Source organism: Asterias amurensis, chromosome 8 (assembly GCF_032118995.1).
Source record: "Asterias amurensis chromosome 8, ASM3211899v1".
NCBI classification, from domain to species: Eukaryota; Metazoa; Echinodermata; class Asteroidea; order Forcipulatida; family Asteriidae; genus Asterias; species Asterias amurensis.
Window position 1 is genome coordinate 19162431 of NC_092655.1, and position 16472 is coordinate 19178902.

Genomic DNA, 16472 nt, shown 5'->3' on the forward strand with positions numbered 1-16472 from the left:
AGACACATCGTCTTCTTCTTCATTCTACTTACAGTTTTTCTTCCAAACTGTTCAGAGTACAGTCATGACAGATGAGGGAACACTCACGGTTGAAATCGTAAACATGGAGGAACGAACGGAAAACAGAACCTTCATGATTTCGCTTCTTCCAGCAGATAAATTAAGTTCAGGTAAGTGTGATCATGGTGGTCGTTTTGTTCTGCTTGTGTTCTTTCTCATTCATTCTTAACTATAGAATACAGGTACACTCGGAGCTCTATCTGTGCCTCCGCGGAGGCGGAGTCGCGGTCACGTACGTTTTAAGTAACTTGGTCGTAGCATGGAGGAAGAAAATACCTGGTCGTACTATACTACTTGATTGTATTTGAGTGCGCTTGATGAATACAACAGATAAAATGTTAGGGTCGTAGGGAGTCAAAGTGTGACGTGAGTGGTGAGGTAGGTGAAGCAGCCGATAGAAGGCGTTTTAGGAAGATGTGCATTTGATGCAATCGTGAAGACGGGGAAGCTGGAGGCGTGGAGGCGCGGAGTCGCGGTGTTGACAATGGCCGATAGAGGGCGTCTTTAGGAAGACGAGCATATGATGCAATCGTGAAGACGGAGAAGGTGGAGGCATGGAGGCGCGGAGACGCTGTGTGGACAATGGCCGATAGAGGGCGTCTTTAGGAAGACGAGCAATGCATATGATGCAATCGTGAAGACGGGGAAGGTGGAGGCGCGGAGGCGTGGAGGCGTGGAGACGCGGTGTGGACAATGGCCGATAGAGGGCGTCTTTAGGAAGACGAGCATATGATGCAATCGTGAAGACGGGGAAGGTGGAGGCGCGGAGTCGCGGTGTTGGCAATGGCCGATAGACTAGAGGGCGTTTTTAGGAAAACGGGCATATGATGCAATCGTAAAGGCTTCTTTGCTCTTTTGAAATAATCCTCCAATGGGGTGAAGTGTATTATGGCTATAATAATAATTGTACGGAATTCGGGCTTTCTTTCCCTTTTTTAAATAATCCTCTAATAAGGTCAAGTGTATTAGGGCAATATTAATTATTGTACGGAATTCGGGCTTTCTTTCCCTTTTTTAAATAATCCTCTAATGGGGTCAAGTGTATGAGGGCAATATTAATAATTGTACGGAATTCGGGTTTTCTTTCCCTTTTTTTAAATAATAACAAGTTCTTATATAGCGCATTTCACAATAAACTGTATCAATGCGTTTTACATTAGTCCCCTGGTCATTGGGCCAATAAACATCCCTTTAATCTTTCTCAGCTCCCATTAGGGAGTATACAGCCCCGAGCTGCCGTGGCGCTCCGAAAGCTTTTCATTCACAATATCAACCTCTACCCTCGCAGGTACCCATTTATACCCCTGGGTGAAGAGAAGCAATTATAGTAAAGTATCTTGCTCAAGGACACAAGTGTCACGACCGGGATTCGAACCCACACTCGGGTGAATTAGCACCAGAACTTGAATTCGATGCTCTTAACCACTCGGCCATGACACTCTACAAATAATCCTCTAATGTATTAGGATTCGGCCTTTAATTATTTCCCTTTTGGAAATAATCCTCTTTTGGGGTAATATGTAGTACGGCAATATTAATAGTTATTAATTATTTGTACGGAGTTCCCATAATTATTGAAATAATCATCTAAAGGTCTTGAGAGTTATCGTATAAAATAAATTGACAACACAGCTGTGCATTAGCTATAGTGCAGTTGTGTATTTTCGAGCCTAATGAGGGCGCTGTTGTGCATCTTTCAGAGTGCCCCCCAGGTTGCCAAATATTTATAGTTAAGCAACAGAGCGCGACCTCAACTCTGGTACGTATGAACGTCACCGCGACTCCGTCTCCGCGGAGGCGCAGTGGAAGCTTCGAAGTGTACGTGCATTCTATAGTTGTACCATTCTGTCTTTTCAGAGTCTCGTCTCTTTTGTCTCAGATTTCTACCTCCATTGGTCTCACACTCACACATATCTGACTCAGTCTGACGAGGGCAAAGTTCTGTATTGTGTTGGAACTGCGATTTCATGTATGATGTTGTGTGAAAAGTGAATATGACATTTAATTACAATCCACATATATATTGTTAAATAATAAATGTTAATGTTAATTACAATTTTAATACACAAACACTGGACCCCCCCCCCCCATCGACTTCTCTACTAACTAGGACTGGGTTGGGGGGGGGGGGGTCCAGTTGGCACTTGGGGATGGTCAGCAGTGAAACTTTCAAATTCACAGGGAAGTATAATTTCAGTATTTTGATTGGTGGTTTTATGATTGTCTCACTAGAATATACACCAAAAATCAACAGAGTTTTCTTAATTAATAATTTATTTATTTTTGTTCACACAGTTCCCGACAATCAGAAGAGGGCAGCAGATTCAACCCCAGTAAATCAGGTAGTATTTAATTTCACAGAACAGACAGAAAAAGAAGTTTAAGATTTTTTACCCTTTATGTCTTTATGACATCCAGTGACTCAGTGGGAGCTTTTCAATGGGAGCCTCCAAATTGGATCACAGCTGTATTATTAATTGTATTGTATTGTATTATGTTTTATTCCAAACTGGAACACACCCCATAACCCTGGGGAGGGTAACAATATTATAAAAACAAAATACATTGAATGAATAAGTCATACGGTAAGGAATTTAACTTATAACAAAAACAAACAAATAATCACACAGTCTGATTTTCTTAGCAGTAAATAAAAAGACGTACTTGGCAACGCAAATAAGAATAGCTTCATCGGGAGTGTCCATCAAAAACTTAAACCTGTCTTCCCTGCCAAGAGTTACAAAGCCTTTGTAATGATCAATAATATAAGCCAACATAATATTCCTAAGGTCGTTGTATAAGGGGCAATCAAGAAGAAAATGGATTTCTGTTTCAACATTAATGACTTGAAATCCTTGTTGTACCATAACATTATAGGCCTAATTGTTTGATTTTGATAATTTTTCTCAATGTACAGGTAATGTGCTATAGAGTATGAGAAGTGAATGTAAAAAAATTAAAAAAAATCTCTAAATTTCATTGGATAGGTGTTTGTCAATATTTCTTCTGGTAATAAAACCAAGGATCCCTCAGAGTGAACTTAAAGCCATTAGACACTTTCGGTAAACAGTTGTCCAAGGCCCACACTTAGTGTATACATCACAACTTATATATCAAATAACAAACCTGTGAAAATTTCGGCTCAATTGGTCACCGGAGTCGGGAGAGAATAACGGGAAAACCCACCCTTGTTTCCGCACGTTTCGCAGTGTCATAACATGTGTCTAAAATAAATCCGTAATTCTCGATATCAAGAATTGATATTGTTTAAATGTTTTCTCAAAAAGTAAAGCATTTCATGGAATAATATTTCAAGAGAAGTCTTTCACCATTACCTCTGTAGTAAACCCTGTAAGTTATTTTTAAATCTGTGAACTTAAAAAAAGAAATCTGTTCCGAAAGTGTCCAATGGCTTTTAATCACTGTGGCTCGCAAACTTGAGGAAACCTGTATCAAACAAGGATTTCGTGCTTGCTACATGTATGTCAACTAGAAGCAATTGGAGTCAGCCACAGGTGTGAATGGTATTTAGCATTTAAAACAATTTTTTCATGAAGCTTACGAAGCATGCATGATCTCCCAATTTTCTCAATTTTAGAATGTTCCAGTTTCAGCAGCTTCTCAGCTGAACATGCCAGTTGGCCAAGCAATATTAGTGTCACAGGACTTTAAGCTTGGCGGGAGAATTCCAAAAGCCATACTCCCAAAACCAGCAGCTAGTGACAAGGTTGCTGATGAGGTCATGCAGTGTACACTTCAGAATGCCAGAAAGGTCAATGATCTACAGGTGAGGACTGCATAGACCCCCATTAGCCTTTTTGAGATATGGCAGACACAAGGCTACAACACTAGGGTTTTGGTAAAACTGTGTGTATACACCCAAACCAATCGGTACACTCAGGAGTTTCAGGTCCGCCATACCTCAAAAAGGCTTTTAGAATACACATAGAACATTGTTTATGTTTAGGTTTACATTGGTTGACTCCGCAGGATCCATAAGTTTGGACCTAACGCTAATACGCTATTCACACAACAGCAATTTAACCAGGGTCCCTTGCTTAATTTTAATGCATGGTTGTAAAATGTAGCAATGTTTGACAAGTGTATTTCAAGAGAACTTGGACATTAGACAAATTGAGCATTTTGTAAAGATTTAGCAAGCTACAATGCTACAATTTAGCAAGGGATCCTTGCTTTTACTCTCGTGTGAAAGGGGCTTAAGGGTGGTTGATTGGTGCTCAAGCAGTAGAAATACAAGTGCCTCCAGGCTATAATGAAAAGGGCCTGAAGAAAAAGAGTGCTATATTTTTATGTATGTATTTTGATAAAAGAGCGTTGGCAATACTACTGTACAGGACATCAGACAGTGGTGCAAATAAAAACAGATTGATAATTGTCAAAGACCAGGGGCCAATTTCATAGAGCTGCTTAAGCAAAAAATTTGCTTAAGCACGAAAATGGCTCGCTTATTTTACACATGTTACTGGCCAAAATTTCCTGCTATATACATTGCTTATGACTAGTATTAAGCTGTTGTTTACTTAGCATTACAATTGAGTGGAGTCTTGGCCGGTAATCTGATTTTACTAAGCAAGGAATTTTTTGCTTAAGCAAATTTTTGTGCTTAAGCAGCTCTATGAAATTGGGCCCAGTGCCCATACAGCTGCTTAAGCAGAATATATTGCTTAGCAGTGTTGGCTTGCAACCTTATTCTGGTTAGCACAATTTTGTTGTGCTTAGCAACATTGTGTGCTTGCCAGCCCAGTATCCAAACTATGATTGACTCAACATAAACACTGTAGGCCTAAAAAAACAAACCTGTGAAATACATTAGATGTCTGTGAGTTTTTCATCGTGATAAAGAATATAATTTGATTTTACTTATACACCTATTCGATTAATTTCCCCGAGTTCTGTGAACAATATATCAACAGGCAAATCACTCGGGTGGGACTCAAACGTGTCACAAACTAAAACAGCGCCCTCACTGGTGTCAAATAAGGACCGATCATTGGCGGAGGCTTGTACATTGCCCGTACATGTTTCCATTGTTTTACCTTGGCATATGCAAAATGTCTACATACATGTAGGGGGGGTCCATAATTGGTCCCATGAATAAAAAAGTCTTTCTTAGACTGTTCTGTTTGTTCAAGCACCTCGAGTAACTCATTGGTACATATAGATGCTTTTAAAGACTATATTATTATCATATGCATTACGAATAAACATCTTGTATTTCTTTTTCAGACAGAGATAAAGGTAAACTCGAGCTGTTTCAATGCCAAGACCATTCAAACCTACGCCCGCTTGCAAACCTTAGAGTGTCGTATCCCGTCAGTACGCTGTCCATTGGGGGAAGAGATTGTGTGCAACAGCACCTCAATTAGTTCGTCTTTGTGCAATGTTTTTGCGCAGACACACATGCCGGGGTTCAGCTCCTTGTTGAGTTGGGCACGCCAACTGGAGGAGAACAGAAAGAGAGCCCCGGGCGATCAGAGCTACGTGTCGACAGAGCAGGGATCTTACAGCTTAACGGACGTGAACCACATGCTAGCACTACACAAGGCGGCGGCCACGCGGAGGAATGTGGAGAGGGAGTTGGAATGGTTTGCCCACATGCATCTGGAGCCCCGGACTATCAAGACCCTTCCTGGCATCGACATGATCAGGAGATTCCAGATGCTGGTGTTGTGCCCGAGGTGGAATGCCGTGTTGAATGATTATAAGATGACATCGGCCGAGTTGGCAAAAATTTGCTGCGATCGTTGGCTGACTTCGAGTCACATGGCATGGACTGTCGAGCAGCTTAACGCGATCCAGGTGGATACTCTATGCATCTCCAGTAACGATTTCACAACGACGATCGTTGGCTCGTCACTGATCCCTGAAGGACGAGAAATACCGAAGTCTCTCCTCATCATCTGCCACGTCGGGAAGTTAAACTACAGTCAAAGCGAAGTCTTCATCAGCACTGAGAAACAACGCGGAAATCACTATTCTATCTGCCACTTGGACACTATCACTAAGAAGATCACGTACGCTGACACGCTGGGCTGGAAGGTACCGGAGCTCCTACCCAAGTACCTTGTCGCGTACCACACCGCCATCTACGGACCTCAGGACATGACCAAATACACGTGGCACGTCTGCCACCAGCCGGGGAACAGCGTTCATTGTTGCTCTCTGCTGTGTTCGGCGCAATTCCCACTCCAGACGTGTCTTACCATCTGCGGACCAGTCGTAATCATCATGGCCGCATTAGCTTGTCTCCGAAGAGATGTCTTCTTTTATCTGACATCAGCCAATCAGCAGTCTAGCCCAGAGCTGTCTTATTTAGAGACACCGACAAAGTACGCCCAATATTTACGGAAGGTTGTCGCGGTTTGGTTGGCAAAGAAGTTCTTCAATTTGGAGTATATTGTTCCACACAATTTTGCAAATCCATTACAGGTATGTCAAGTCAACTTTGATTTCATTAATTACTTTCAATAGTGTTACCACCATCCCAATATATTGTTTTTGTTAAAGTAATTGTAACCCCCCCCCCCCAAAAAAAAAAATAAAAATAATAATAATAATGATAATAATAATCTGTGGCAATGAAATTGTGAAGGTCTTGCACAGTTGTTTTCTGACTTTTCTGCTTAAAAAATGCCTTTAATTAAGAAAAAGTACATTGACCTCTATTTGCAGGCCAAAGGGATTTAAAATTTTGTTTTGAGCCATTGTTAACATAAAAAGAAAAGACTTTGCAATATATGTTAGCGAGGTATAACAATACATGTACGTGGATCAGTGTATTGGACCATTTGTACACTCAAATAGCTAATGTGTATCATGAATTCTCTTGAACCGTTCCAATTACACATGTAGGAGGTCATTTCCATACCTTAAAGTTTTCAGAAACTTAAACTACATTGCTTTGCAATGGTAATTGTTGGTCCTCTGGCCAATTGAGATTGAGGTTGTCAAAGTTCTATACTCCCCAGGGTGCTCAGAAAGATTAAAGGAATGTTATTGGCCCAAATGACCAGGGTACTAATGTAAAGCCTATTGAGACGGTTATTCTTTCAAAAAAGATTTGGGTACTTTTTGTAACACAAAACACAACCTTGGATTGAAATTAGAAGGTCCAGTGGTATGGCATCCTTGCTGAATTCAACACAGTTATGTTGTCTCAAGTTGCAAGTCTACCAAAACCCTGACCGAACTCCCTCTTATGAGTCTCAGATCGGCTGATGAGACGAGCCTTCTCTAGTTTGGTCTTAGTCACCAGCTATATCGCCTTACATTCTGGTCACTGTGTGTTGGAGTGGTGTGGTTGTCTGGTTTTGAGAAGAGCCACCTGTTGCTTGGTCCAAGAGGGAAGCCTTAGGCTGCACACAGAGCCATCTCTTTAGGTTGAAGTGGGTGGCGACCTCGGAATTCCATTAAATCTCCCTGACAACCTCATTCCAGAGTGACTCATTTGATGTTTCGCAGAGGGCTAGAAGCACCTCAATACATGGTACAGATGGTGTATGTATACCATTTTGTACAGGGGTGTTCTAATTTTGCATGTTAAAGGGTCTGTACTTTTTCCTAACAAAAAACACAATGTCTACAGATTTACATTAAACTTATTCAGTAAAATTATTATGATAGTGGAAAGCTGCCCTTGAAATTTTACTTACTGAGGGTGCTGTAGTTTTAGAGAAATGAGTAATACAAATAATTATCGTCTCAGTTTTCGTCTTAGCATGTAAAAACATATTTTAAACAGTTAGGCTATGCTATGGTTTTGGTATAACATCATAACTGGTTAATGAGATTTTACATGCTAAAATAGTTTTTGTCTTCCTGTGACGAAAATTATTTGTGACTTGTTTAACTCAGTTCTCAAAAACTACACAACCTCAGTTACATAAAGCCTTGAAGGGAAGCTTTCCATATTACATATATCTTCAAACCCTGTACGTTAGTTAAATGTAAATCTGTGGACATTTTGAACAAGTACCGGAATCGTGAAAAAGGTAAACCTAAAAAATATTGAGGCTTACGTTATGAATAATAAATGCAAATGTTTTATGAGAAAGAGAAAAAAATGTGACTGTTACAGACGTGTAACAATGTGTAATTATAGCAGTCTGCTATATTTTTAGTTGACTAAACTATTCGCAAAAGAGGGACAAAATAATCCACATTTATGCAGGTAATGGTAGGTCTTCTTTGTCTTCATCCAGGTCGCTCAATCAACTCTTAAATAACACGAAAAACCCTACATATCATGCCAAGTACCATCATGCCATGTATTGTCTTCCCCCATATTAAAGCTTAACTCCTGAACCAAACATTATGCTTGGTTTAGTTGGAGAACGAAAGCGAGAATGTGTGGAGGGGAGGCAACGTTTCACAACTATGTTGTGCACGCTCAACACAGCCTGGCTCAATTTATCAAAAGACAACAAATGACAATATTCCATACTGATTAAAAATACAGTTTCCCCAATCCAATTCTACAAAATGATTACCGGTATTAACTCTCTCCTTAAAGCCATTGGACCCTTTCGGTTCAGAAAAAAATATAAAAGTTCACAGATTTACAAATAACTTACAGGGTTTACAGAAGGCAATGGTGAAAGACTTCTCCTGAAATATTATTCCATGAAATGCTTTACTTTTTGAGAAAACGGCAAAACAATATAAATTCTCGTTAACGAGAATTACAGATTTATTTTAAACACATGTCATCACACGGCGAATCGCGCGGAAACAAGAGTGGGTTTTTCCGTGGTTTTTTCCCGACTCCGATGACCGATTGAGCCTAAATTTTCACAGGTTTGTTATTTGATATAGAAGTTGTGGTACACAAAGTGTGGGCCTTGGACAACACTGTTTACCGAAAGGGTCCAATGGCTTTAAGAATACCACCGTCACCCAACATTACATTTTGCAACATTTGTATATACACTAGAATCATCCTCATTTTGCGTCTATTCCTTTGAAGAACCAAACTGACCATTTGACCTCTGACCTCTGACCCATAGAATGAAAACGACATCCCTGAAGCAGGTATTCTAGTCGTCTCATTGCCGACCAAGGAGGAAGAGATTGTATTGGAAGAACCAACGACACAGGAGGAAGAGGTTGCATCGGAAGAACCGGTCAAAGTTCTGGATTGCTTAGGAGAGAAGGTCTTCAGATGTCCGTGTTGTTACATAACCTGCAAGAAAAGTGAGTGATTTTTGAAAGGATTTGGGTCTTAGCCAAGATAAACTGAGTTTTAGTTGAAGCTTATGGATGATTGAGAAGAAACTATAGTTAAATAGTAAACTTGTGGGTACAACCACACATTCAAATCTCTTTTGTGGGAGTGTTGGCTCTGAAAAGAGCCGGTGTCAGGGGCATCATGTTTCGAACAGTATACTCTGTCTGCTCGTTTACTATTTATTTATAGTTTCTTCTGACTGGAGCGGAACTTCAACCTATGACCTCCTGATTAATGTACCGGCGCTCTACCAACTGAGCTATCCGAACCTATTTTTGCAGTCTCCCTATTTTGTTTGCGGTCATATCTTTGTTGGAGTTTGCCAGTCAGAAGCCATAACTGCTAGCTGGTGGTGTGTAGCTAGGGATCAAACCCTAGTTTATGATGCAGCCTGGGAAGGAGCAGCGAGGGGATCACCTGAGGGGATGCGACTTTTTAATATTAAATTTCACATAATAAACCACAAGGGAAACTAATTGGGTGGTTAAAAGAAAACTAATAGGCGCTGTTGTCGTTGGTTCATGTCTTTAAAGTGCACGAATATTGTCAGTCCGTGTGGCTAAAACAAAATTAATTAAATTATCTTTGTACTTCAACAAGGCTTCAACATGAAACGTCACATTCTCAGAGCCCACCCTAACCAGGACCTGTTGTCGTTAGCTCATGCATGTTATGTCTTTTCAGTGCACGATTGTTGTCAGTCCATCTGGCTAAAAACAAAATTAAATAAATTATCGTGTTCTACTTGCACCTTTCCCAAGGCTTCAACATGAAACGTCACATTCTCAGAGCCCACCCTAACCAGGACCTTAAATCTATTGAGGACGGAAACTGTCTCTGTGTCCACTGCGGACTGAAATGTCGACGGATCTGTGATCTACGACAGCATCTCCAAAATGTTCATGCTTCGATCTTCACAATGGAGGAGATTTCGTTTGAAAGCTCAGCCGGTGAGTTTAAAAGTAACTGACATACATGTAGCAGGGGTTTTCGTACTGACGACTGCGATTCTCTCACAATGTGCATGTTTTTTCCTGGCATAAGAAGTTTTTTTGTTGTTGAAAAGTATAGCTTTGAATTTTGGAACCAATGTGAGATTTTGGAACGCTAGGTGGCAGCAGACCTACCAGGTAAACTTCCATTGTTAGCGTAGTTCATTACCAAGAACAATGGAATTTACTTGGTAAGTCTGCTGCCACCAAGCGTCCCAAAAGTCTTCTATTGATTGTTTAAATCCTACTTAAAACTAACCTGCTAAAATTTCATTTAACTGCGTAAATCTGGAGAGTTGTTGTCTACAAATACACAAAATCAGAGCCGTTACTGTTAGCTGCACTTCTCAGATTCAAATTTTCGGGGGATAAAAACTTAAATATTTTTTCAACAACCATATTACTTCCCTTTATCGAAAGCTGCAGTACCTTTGAAATGGTTTGCCGACAAAGTTGTACTTTTTGAGAAAATGTGTAAGAGCCTGGTGTTGGTGTGTAAAATAAGATACTGCCGTCGATTTCACCAAACTCTTCCTAACTTAAGACTAATCTTAGGACTTAGGAAAAGTCCCAACCCTGCACTGTAGCATGCAGACCTTAAGATTAATCCTAAGTTAGGACGAGTTACTCATCCTAACTCAGGATAAGGCGAGTCCTAACTCTTTGTGAAATCGACGGCAGTTCTTTGATAATCACCAATGTTGTTTGCATGGTTTAATGCTGAATTTCTTATTTGCTTTTGTTCACTTTGACAGAGTTTGAGACATGGAAAAAGGCTCTTGAGGAGGCAGAGTGTTGCTCCTTTGCTCAATATTCTGGCGTCCGCAACAAGGGTGACTCCAAGTTCAGATATTTACAGTGCAACCGATCTGGAGTTTACAAAAAAACCGGTGGCGGGAAACGACAGATGAAACACTCAGGTAAGAGCAAAATCTTAAGCCTCCTAGATTTTATTGGATCTAAAAGTGTATAACTTGATGAGTTATTAGACGTTAAATGTGCATCAGAATGCAGGATATCATTTTTTTTTTTTTTAAGCACTGTATATTCAGTACTTTCCTGAGCTTTGTTCACAGGTATGTTATCCGGTTGGGATTTGAACCCATGACCTTTGCAAATCTAGAGCAGTGCCATGTGCATTAGTTATGTCAAGGGATGCTGAAATTACTTTTATAAATGCGTGTTGTTGTTTTTTCGCCCTTTCAAACAGCTGCTTGAGTATTGGTGACGGAGTGGTTTGATTGATGAAAACGGAATACTTTAGAGAGATATTTGTGTGGCACTGGTTGGGGGGTCTAGAACACTGTACCCAAGTTTTGTTAGTCACATAGTGTGGGTTCGAATACAGGGCCCAATTTCATAGAGCTGCTTAAAGCAAAAAATGTGCTTTTAAAAGCACAAAAATTGGTTGCTTATTTTACAGATGTAACTGGCCAAATTTTCATGCCATATGTATTGCTTGTGACTGGTATTTAGCTCTTGTTTACTTAGCATAACAATTGAGATGAGTCTTGGCCAGTAATCTGATTTTACTAAGCAAGGTTTTTTTTGCTTAAGCACAATTTTGTTCTTAATCGGCTCCATGAAATAAGGTCCTGGTCTTGCAGGTCTTAATGCTTTTGTCATTGAACAAGATACCATTATTGCTTTGTCCTTTGGAAGAAACTTGGAAGCCAAAGGTTCCGTGAATTAGGATAAGGAGTGTATGTAAAGTACCAAGAAATGTTTAACACTATTGGTAATTACTCATTAAAACTTTCTTGATTACAGTAATGGGGAGAGGTTGATAGTATAAAACATTGTGAGAAGCAGCTCTCTCTGAAGTGACATAGTTTTCGAGAAAGAAGTAGTTTTCCACAAATTTGATTTTGAGACCTCAGATTTAGAATTGGAGGTCTCGAAATCAAGCATCATGAAAGCACACAACTTCGTGTGACAAGAGTATTTTTTCTTTCATTATTATCTCGCAACTTTGATGGTCGATTGAGCTTACTTTTCACGGGTTTGTTATTTTATGCAAATGTTGAGATACAGCACGTGAGAAGACTAGTCTTTGACATTTACCAATAGTGTCCAGTGTCTTTAGGTGTAAGGTTTACCCGGTACTCTGGTTCATTGTAAGCATTCTTGTGTTACAGGCTTCCGCTATCAGGTTTTCCTTGTTTACTTTTGAGGCATCCTTTGTTTCATTACCATAAAGTGGTAACTATACTAATACATACTAAAATGGTGAAAATAATAACAACTCGAAGCTCAAGGAAACGGGTTAGGACCACGTTTTACAGGAGGTGACATGTTACTGGAATGTTTCTCTGCTTTCTGTTTCAGGATCTTGCAAGATCGACAACAACTGCACGGCAACGATGAAGGTAACCTTTCAGCCAAATGGGAAGGTGGACGTTGAATGCCATCGAAACCACTACAACCATCATCGAGACAGAGAACTTATCTGGCTCCCTCGTAAGAAGCGGGAAGAAGTCATCGCCAAAGTGGAGCGAGGAATCTCAAGAGATAGCATCATGGATGATATGAGGGACAGCAAGGGGGAGAGAAGGAGGCAAGAACTGATGAGGCACAAGGACATCAAGAAATCCCTAGACGTCATGACCTATCTCAAACAACGGAATGAAAAAGACAGCGTCTTAGCTTGGATTCAACAGTGGGAGAAAACAGAGGAGAACCCCATCTTATTCTTCAAGATGCCAGGAACCAACCTAGACCCTGATATGGGCCTCTTTTCAGAAGATTACATCATAGTCGTCCAGAGTCCCTTCCAGAAACACATGGCGCAGAAGTTGGCCAGCCAAGGGATGTGGTGTGAATCCACGGAAGGCACTACCTTGTACGATTACCATTTGACGACTCTGTTTGCCTTTGATGAGTTTTTGGACGGTTTTCCCTTAGCATGGTGCATCTCTAATCGGGATGATGCGAGCACCGTTAGGATTTTCTTCACAGAGTTGAAAAAAACTTGCAGCAACCTAAAGCCATGCTGGTTCATGGCTGATAAAGCCTTCTTGTACGCCAACATCTGGACAGCAGTCTTTGGAACCAACCCCGAGAGGATGATTTGCCCCTGGAGTGTCGACTATGCCTGGAGGGAAGCACTCAAGAATGAGATCGCAGACCTCGCTCTTCAAGCCCAGGTGTACAAAATGCTTCGGGAGGTCCTGGAGCAACAAGATCAGACTTCTTTTGAGGATTCCCTTCAGAGGCTTCTGAGCCGTCTGGCAGTGTCCACGAAGACATCAACCTTCTTAACGTACTTTATCAGAGAATGGATTCCTAAGATGTATCAGTGGCCATTCTGCTATCGAACATGGAACTCCCTGACCCCTGGGGTCTTCCATGAAGCTTTCCATGTCGTCTTCCAACGGGTCTATGTACAGGGTGAGGTCAACAAACGTGTTGACAGCTGTCTTATCCACCTTCTGAAGTACATACGTGACAAGACCTTTCACTGGATGGTCAAGTTCCCAAGAGTTAAAGTGACGATGCGGTTGAAGGTTATCCGAGACCACCATCTTCAGAGCATGATGATGTCCTTCGTTCAGGTCAAGCAGTTGGAAGACTGCGAGTGTTGGGAGGTCCACACTGAGGACAAGAACATGTCGTACGTGGTGGAGCGTCTTGCGATTTCTTGCCCAATAAAGGAGTGCCGATTGCACTGTGAAGAATGTAACGTGTGCGTTCATACCTTTCTTTGTAACTGTCCAGACTGCCTGATCAACTCTACGATCTGCAAGCACATCCACCTGGTCCAGAGGTTTATCGACTTCCAGGTTTTTATCCAGAGTAGCGAGGTCGTGGACAACTCCGGAATGGAGGCCAAAGAGCTCAAGCGAAATCTGCGGCACACACTCCGACAGTTGACCTCTGTAGTTGAGGCCTCAAACGATGAAAACATTGAAACACTGCGAGAACTGAGTAAGACTATCTCATCTGCTAAGCAATGTCTGAATCCGAGCATCTTACAAAGGGTCTTACAATCGAGTCCAAGACATCGAAACGTTCTTCCACAACTGCCAGCAAACACTGTTCCTCAGGACTCCAACAGCCAGAATACGCCTTCTTACCATATGAGTGACCTGACCAACCAGTATCATGTGAACCATGAAACAGCTGGTGGGCAGAACAAACGATCGGCTAATTTTGAGCATCAAGCACCAAACAAAAGTATCAGACTTGCTCATCAACCCCAGCCTGAAATGCCATAAACTCCACTTAAAGGGAAGGTACACGTTTGGTATTTGTCAAAGACCAGTCTTCTCACGTGGTGTATCCCATCATAACCATAAAATAACAAGCCTGTGAAAATTTGGGCTCAATCGGTCATCAAAGTTACGAGAAAATGATGGCAGGAAAAAACACTTGTTTGACGAATTTGTGTGCTTGCAGATAAAAATAAAAGACTTTTAGCTAGAAGTCTTTTATTATTTTAGTGAGAAATTACCTCTTTCTTAAAAACTCCTTTACTTCAGAAAAGTGAAAATTTGAGCTCAATTGGTTGTCGAAGTTGCGAGATAATAATGAAAGAAAAAACACACTTGTTACACTAAGTCGTGTGCTTTCAGATGCTTGATTTCGAGACCTCAAAATCTAATTTTGAGGTCTCGAAATCAAATTTATGTTAAAATTACTTCTCTCAAAAACTACAGCACTTCAGAGGGAGCCGTTTCTCACAATGTTTTATACTATCAACAGCTCTCCAATGCTCGTTACCAAGTCAGTTTTTAAGTTAATATTTGTTTTGAATATCTGGATTCTGCACTTTGGGCTATAAAAAGCATTTGTAATGAAAATAATATGGTTGGAAAAGTGTTTGAAAAGTAGAACATAATGATCCCCACAAATATGCATTGAAATTGTGTGGTTTTCCTTTTACTCTGTGAACTAACAAAGTTTGATGGTTAATATTTTGGTTCAAACCAAAATATTAACCCTACAAAAGAGCCGATCCGAAGCCAGTCTGTCTCCTTCCATTTAAGAGACCATTCATTTCTGTCTAATTCCTACCATATGCCTAGACATGGTTTTATTGTTGAACTTTTTGTTGTAACAATTGTTTCTTGTTGAAGTGTCAGAAAAACAATACAATTAATGTACTATAAAAAAGAAACTTTGGGTTTTCATTCTTCTTTTTAACAGAAAAGTGGATTGTTAGGTTGGGATACATTATAAAAATGTGAATCCAGTCTTTGACCTTTACTTTGACCTTTTTTTTTTTTAAGGGAAGTAGGTCTTGGCCCATTTTCATTGCTCTGCTTTACAATAATGCAAAGAATTGGCGCATGCAGAAGCAGGGAATTTTGCTTTGATGTCAAGCACATCTCACAGGTTTGTAGCGATTTTTTGCTTGTGGGCATTTGAACCCCAGGTTACTAAACATTCTTCGCTAAATACACAGCAAGCATGCATCATAAGCGTAGACTTCAGCGGTAAGCAGAGCCATGCAATTGGGCCCATTTGTGCCCGCCATGGAAATTTTGGTAAAACCTTTTTTTTTCCCTATGGTTAAACTTGGCATATTTCATGTTTGATTACAGATTTGTAATTTCTATGTCAAGTATTTTGTCCTCTACTTTTCTATTGAAGTTTTACAATCTATTTTGTTTTACACTGTAAGGAAATTTTACTTTTTCATGAAAAGATATTTTTACTTTTTGATAGATTCAGCGGAAATGATAGATGCATGTCATTCAAGAAATAAACTCTATAAATGAAAAGTCAATGTTTTGGTTCTCCAAATTTGTGTGTATTGTTTCTCCACTTTTTTTCAGATGAACAATAAGTTCCAAGTCTACAATCAGAAAAGCTAGCATTTCATTCAAACTCATTTCAACAATAAGTGCTAAGTCTACGGTTCAGAAAAGCTAGCATTTCATTAAAATTCATTTGTTGGTATATGGGGGACTGTTGTTATGATCTTATAGGCCTGTGCATAGATGTATGGCCCAGGGGTGTAGGTGGGAAACTGCCCTCACAAATTCGGCAAAACAATGGGGGGAAAATGGCCGAAGAAGGCAAATAGACTTGGGCCCAATTTCATAGGGGTGATTCAAATACAAAAAGCAGCTAAGCAAAACCAACTATGCTTAACATAAGGTTACCAGCCAACATGCCATGTCACATATGTTACGTGACTGATCCTGCTGATTTCTGCTTAGCAGAAA

General features: G+C 40.4%; 1 protein-coding gene across 1 annotated transcript; it reads left to right on the forward strand.

The window, feature by feature from the left end:
* Positions 1–4: 4 nt before the first annotated feature.
* On the forward strand, positions 5–15986 carry LOC139940950 (uncharacterized). Its single transcript, XM_071937355.1, has 8 exons — positions 5–170; positions 2356–2402; positions 3659–3847; positions 5308–6510; positions 9087–9273; positions 10069–10257; positions 11055–11219; positions 12628–15986. The coding sequence occupies exons 1-8, from the start codon at positions 65–67 to the stop codon at positions 14514–14516; spliced, it is 3975 nt and encodes a 1324-aa protein (XP_071793456.1). The 5' UTR covers positions 5–64; the 3' UTR covers positions 14517–15986.
* The last annotated feature ends 486 nt before the right edge of the window (positions 15987–16472 follow it).

What these genes read in the sequence shown, in the direction of transcription:
- LOC139940950 (XM_071937355.1), top strand. Translation starts at nt 65, where the DNA reads ATGACAGATGAGGGAACACTCACGGTTGAAATCGTAAACATGGAGGAA. An exon ending in ATTTTGCAAATCCATTACAG is followed by an intron (nt 6,511 to 9,086) that starts GTATGTCAAGTC and finishes TCTGACCCATAG; the next exon opens with AATGAAAACGACATCCCTGA. An exon ending in ACGACAGATGAAACACTCAG is followed by an intron (nt 11,220 to 12,627) that starts GTAAGAGCAAAA and finishes TTTCTGTTTCAG; the next exon opens with GATCTTGCAAGATCGACAAC.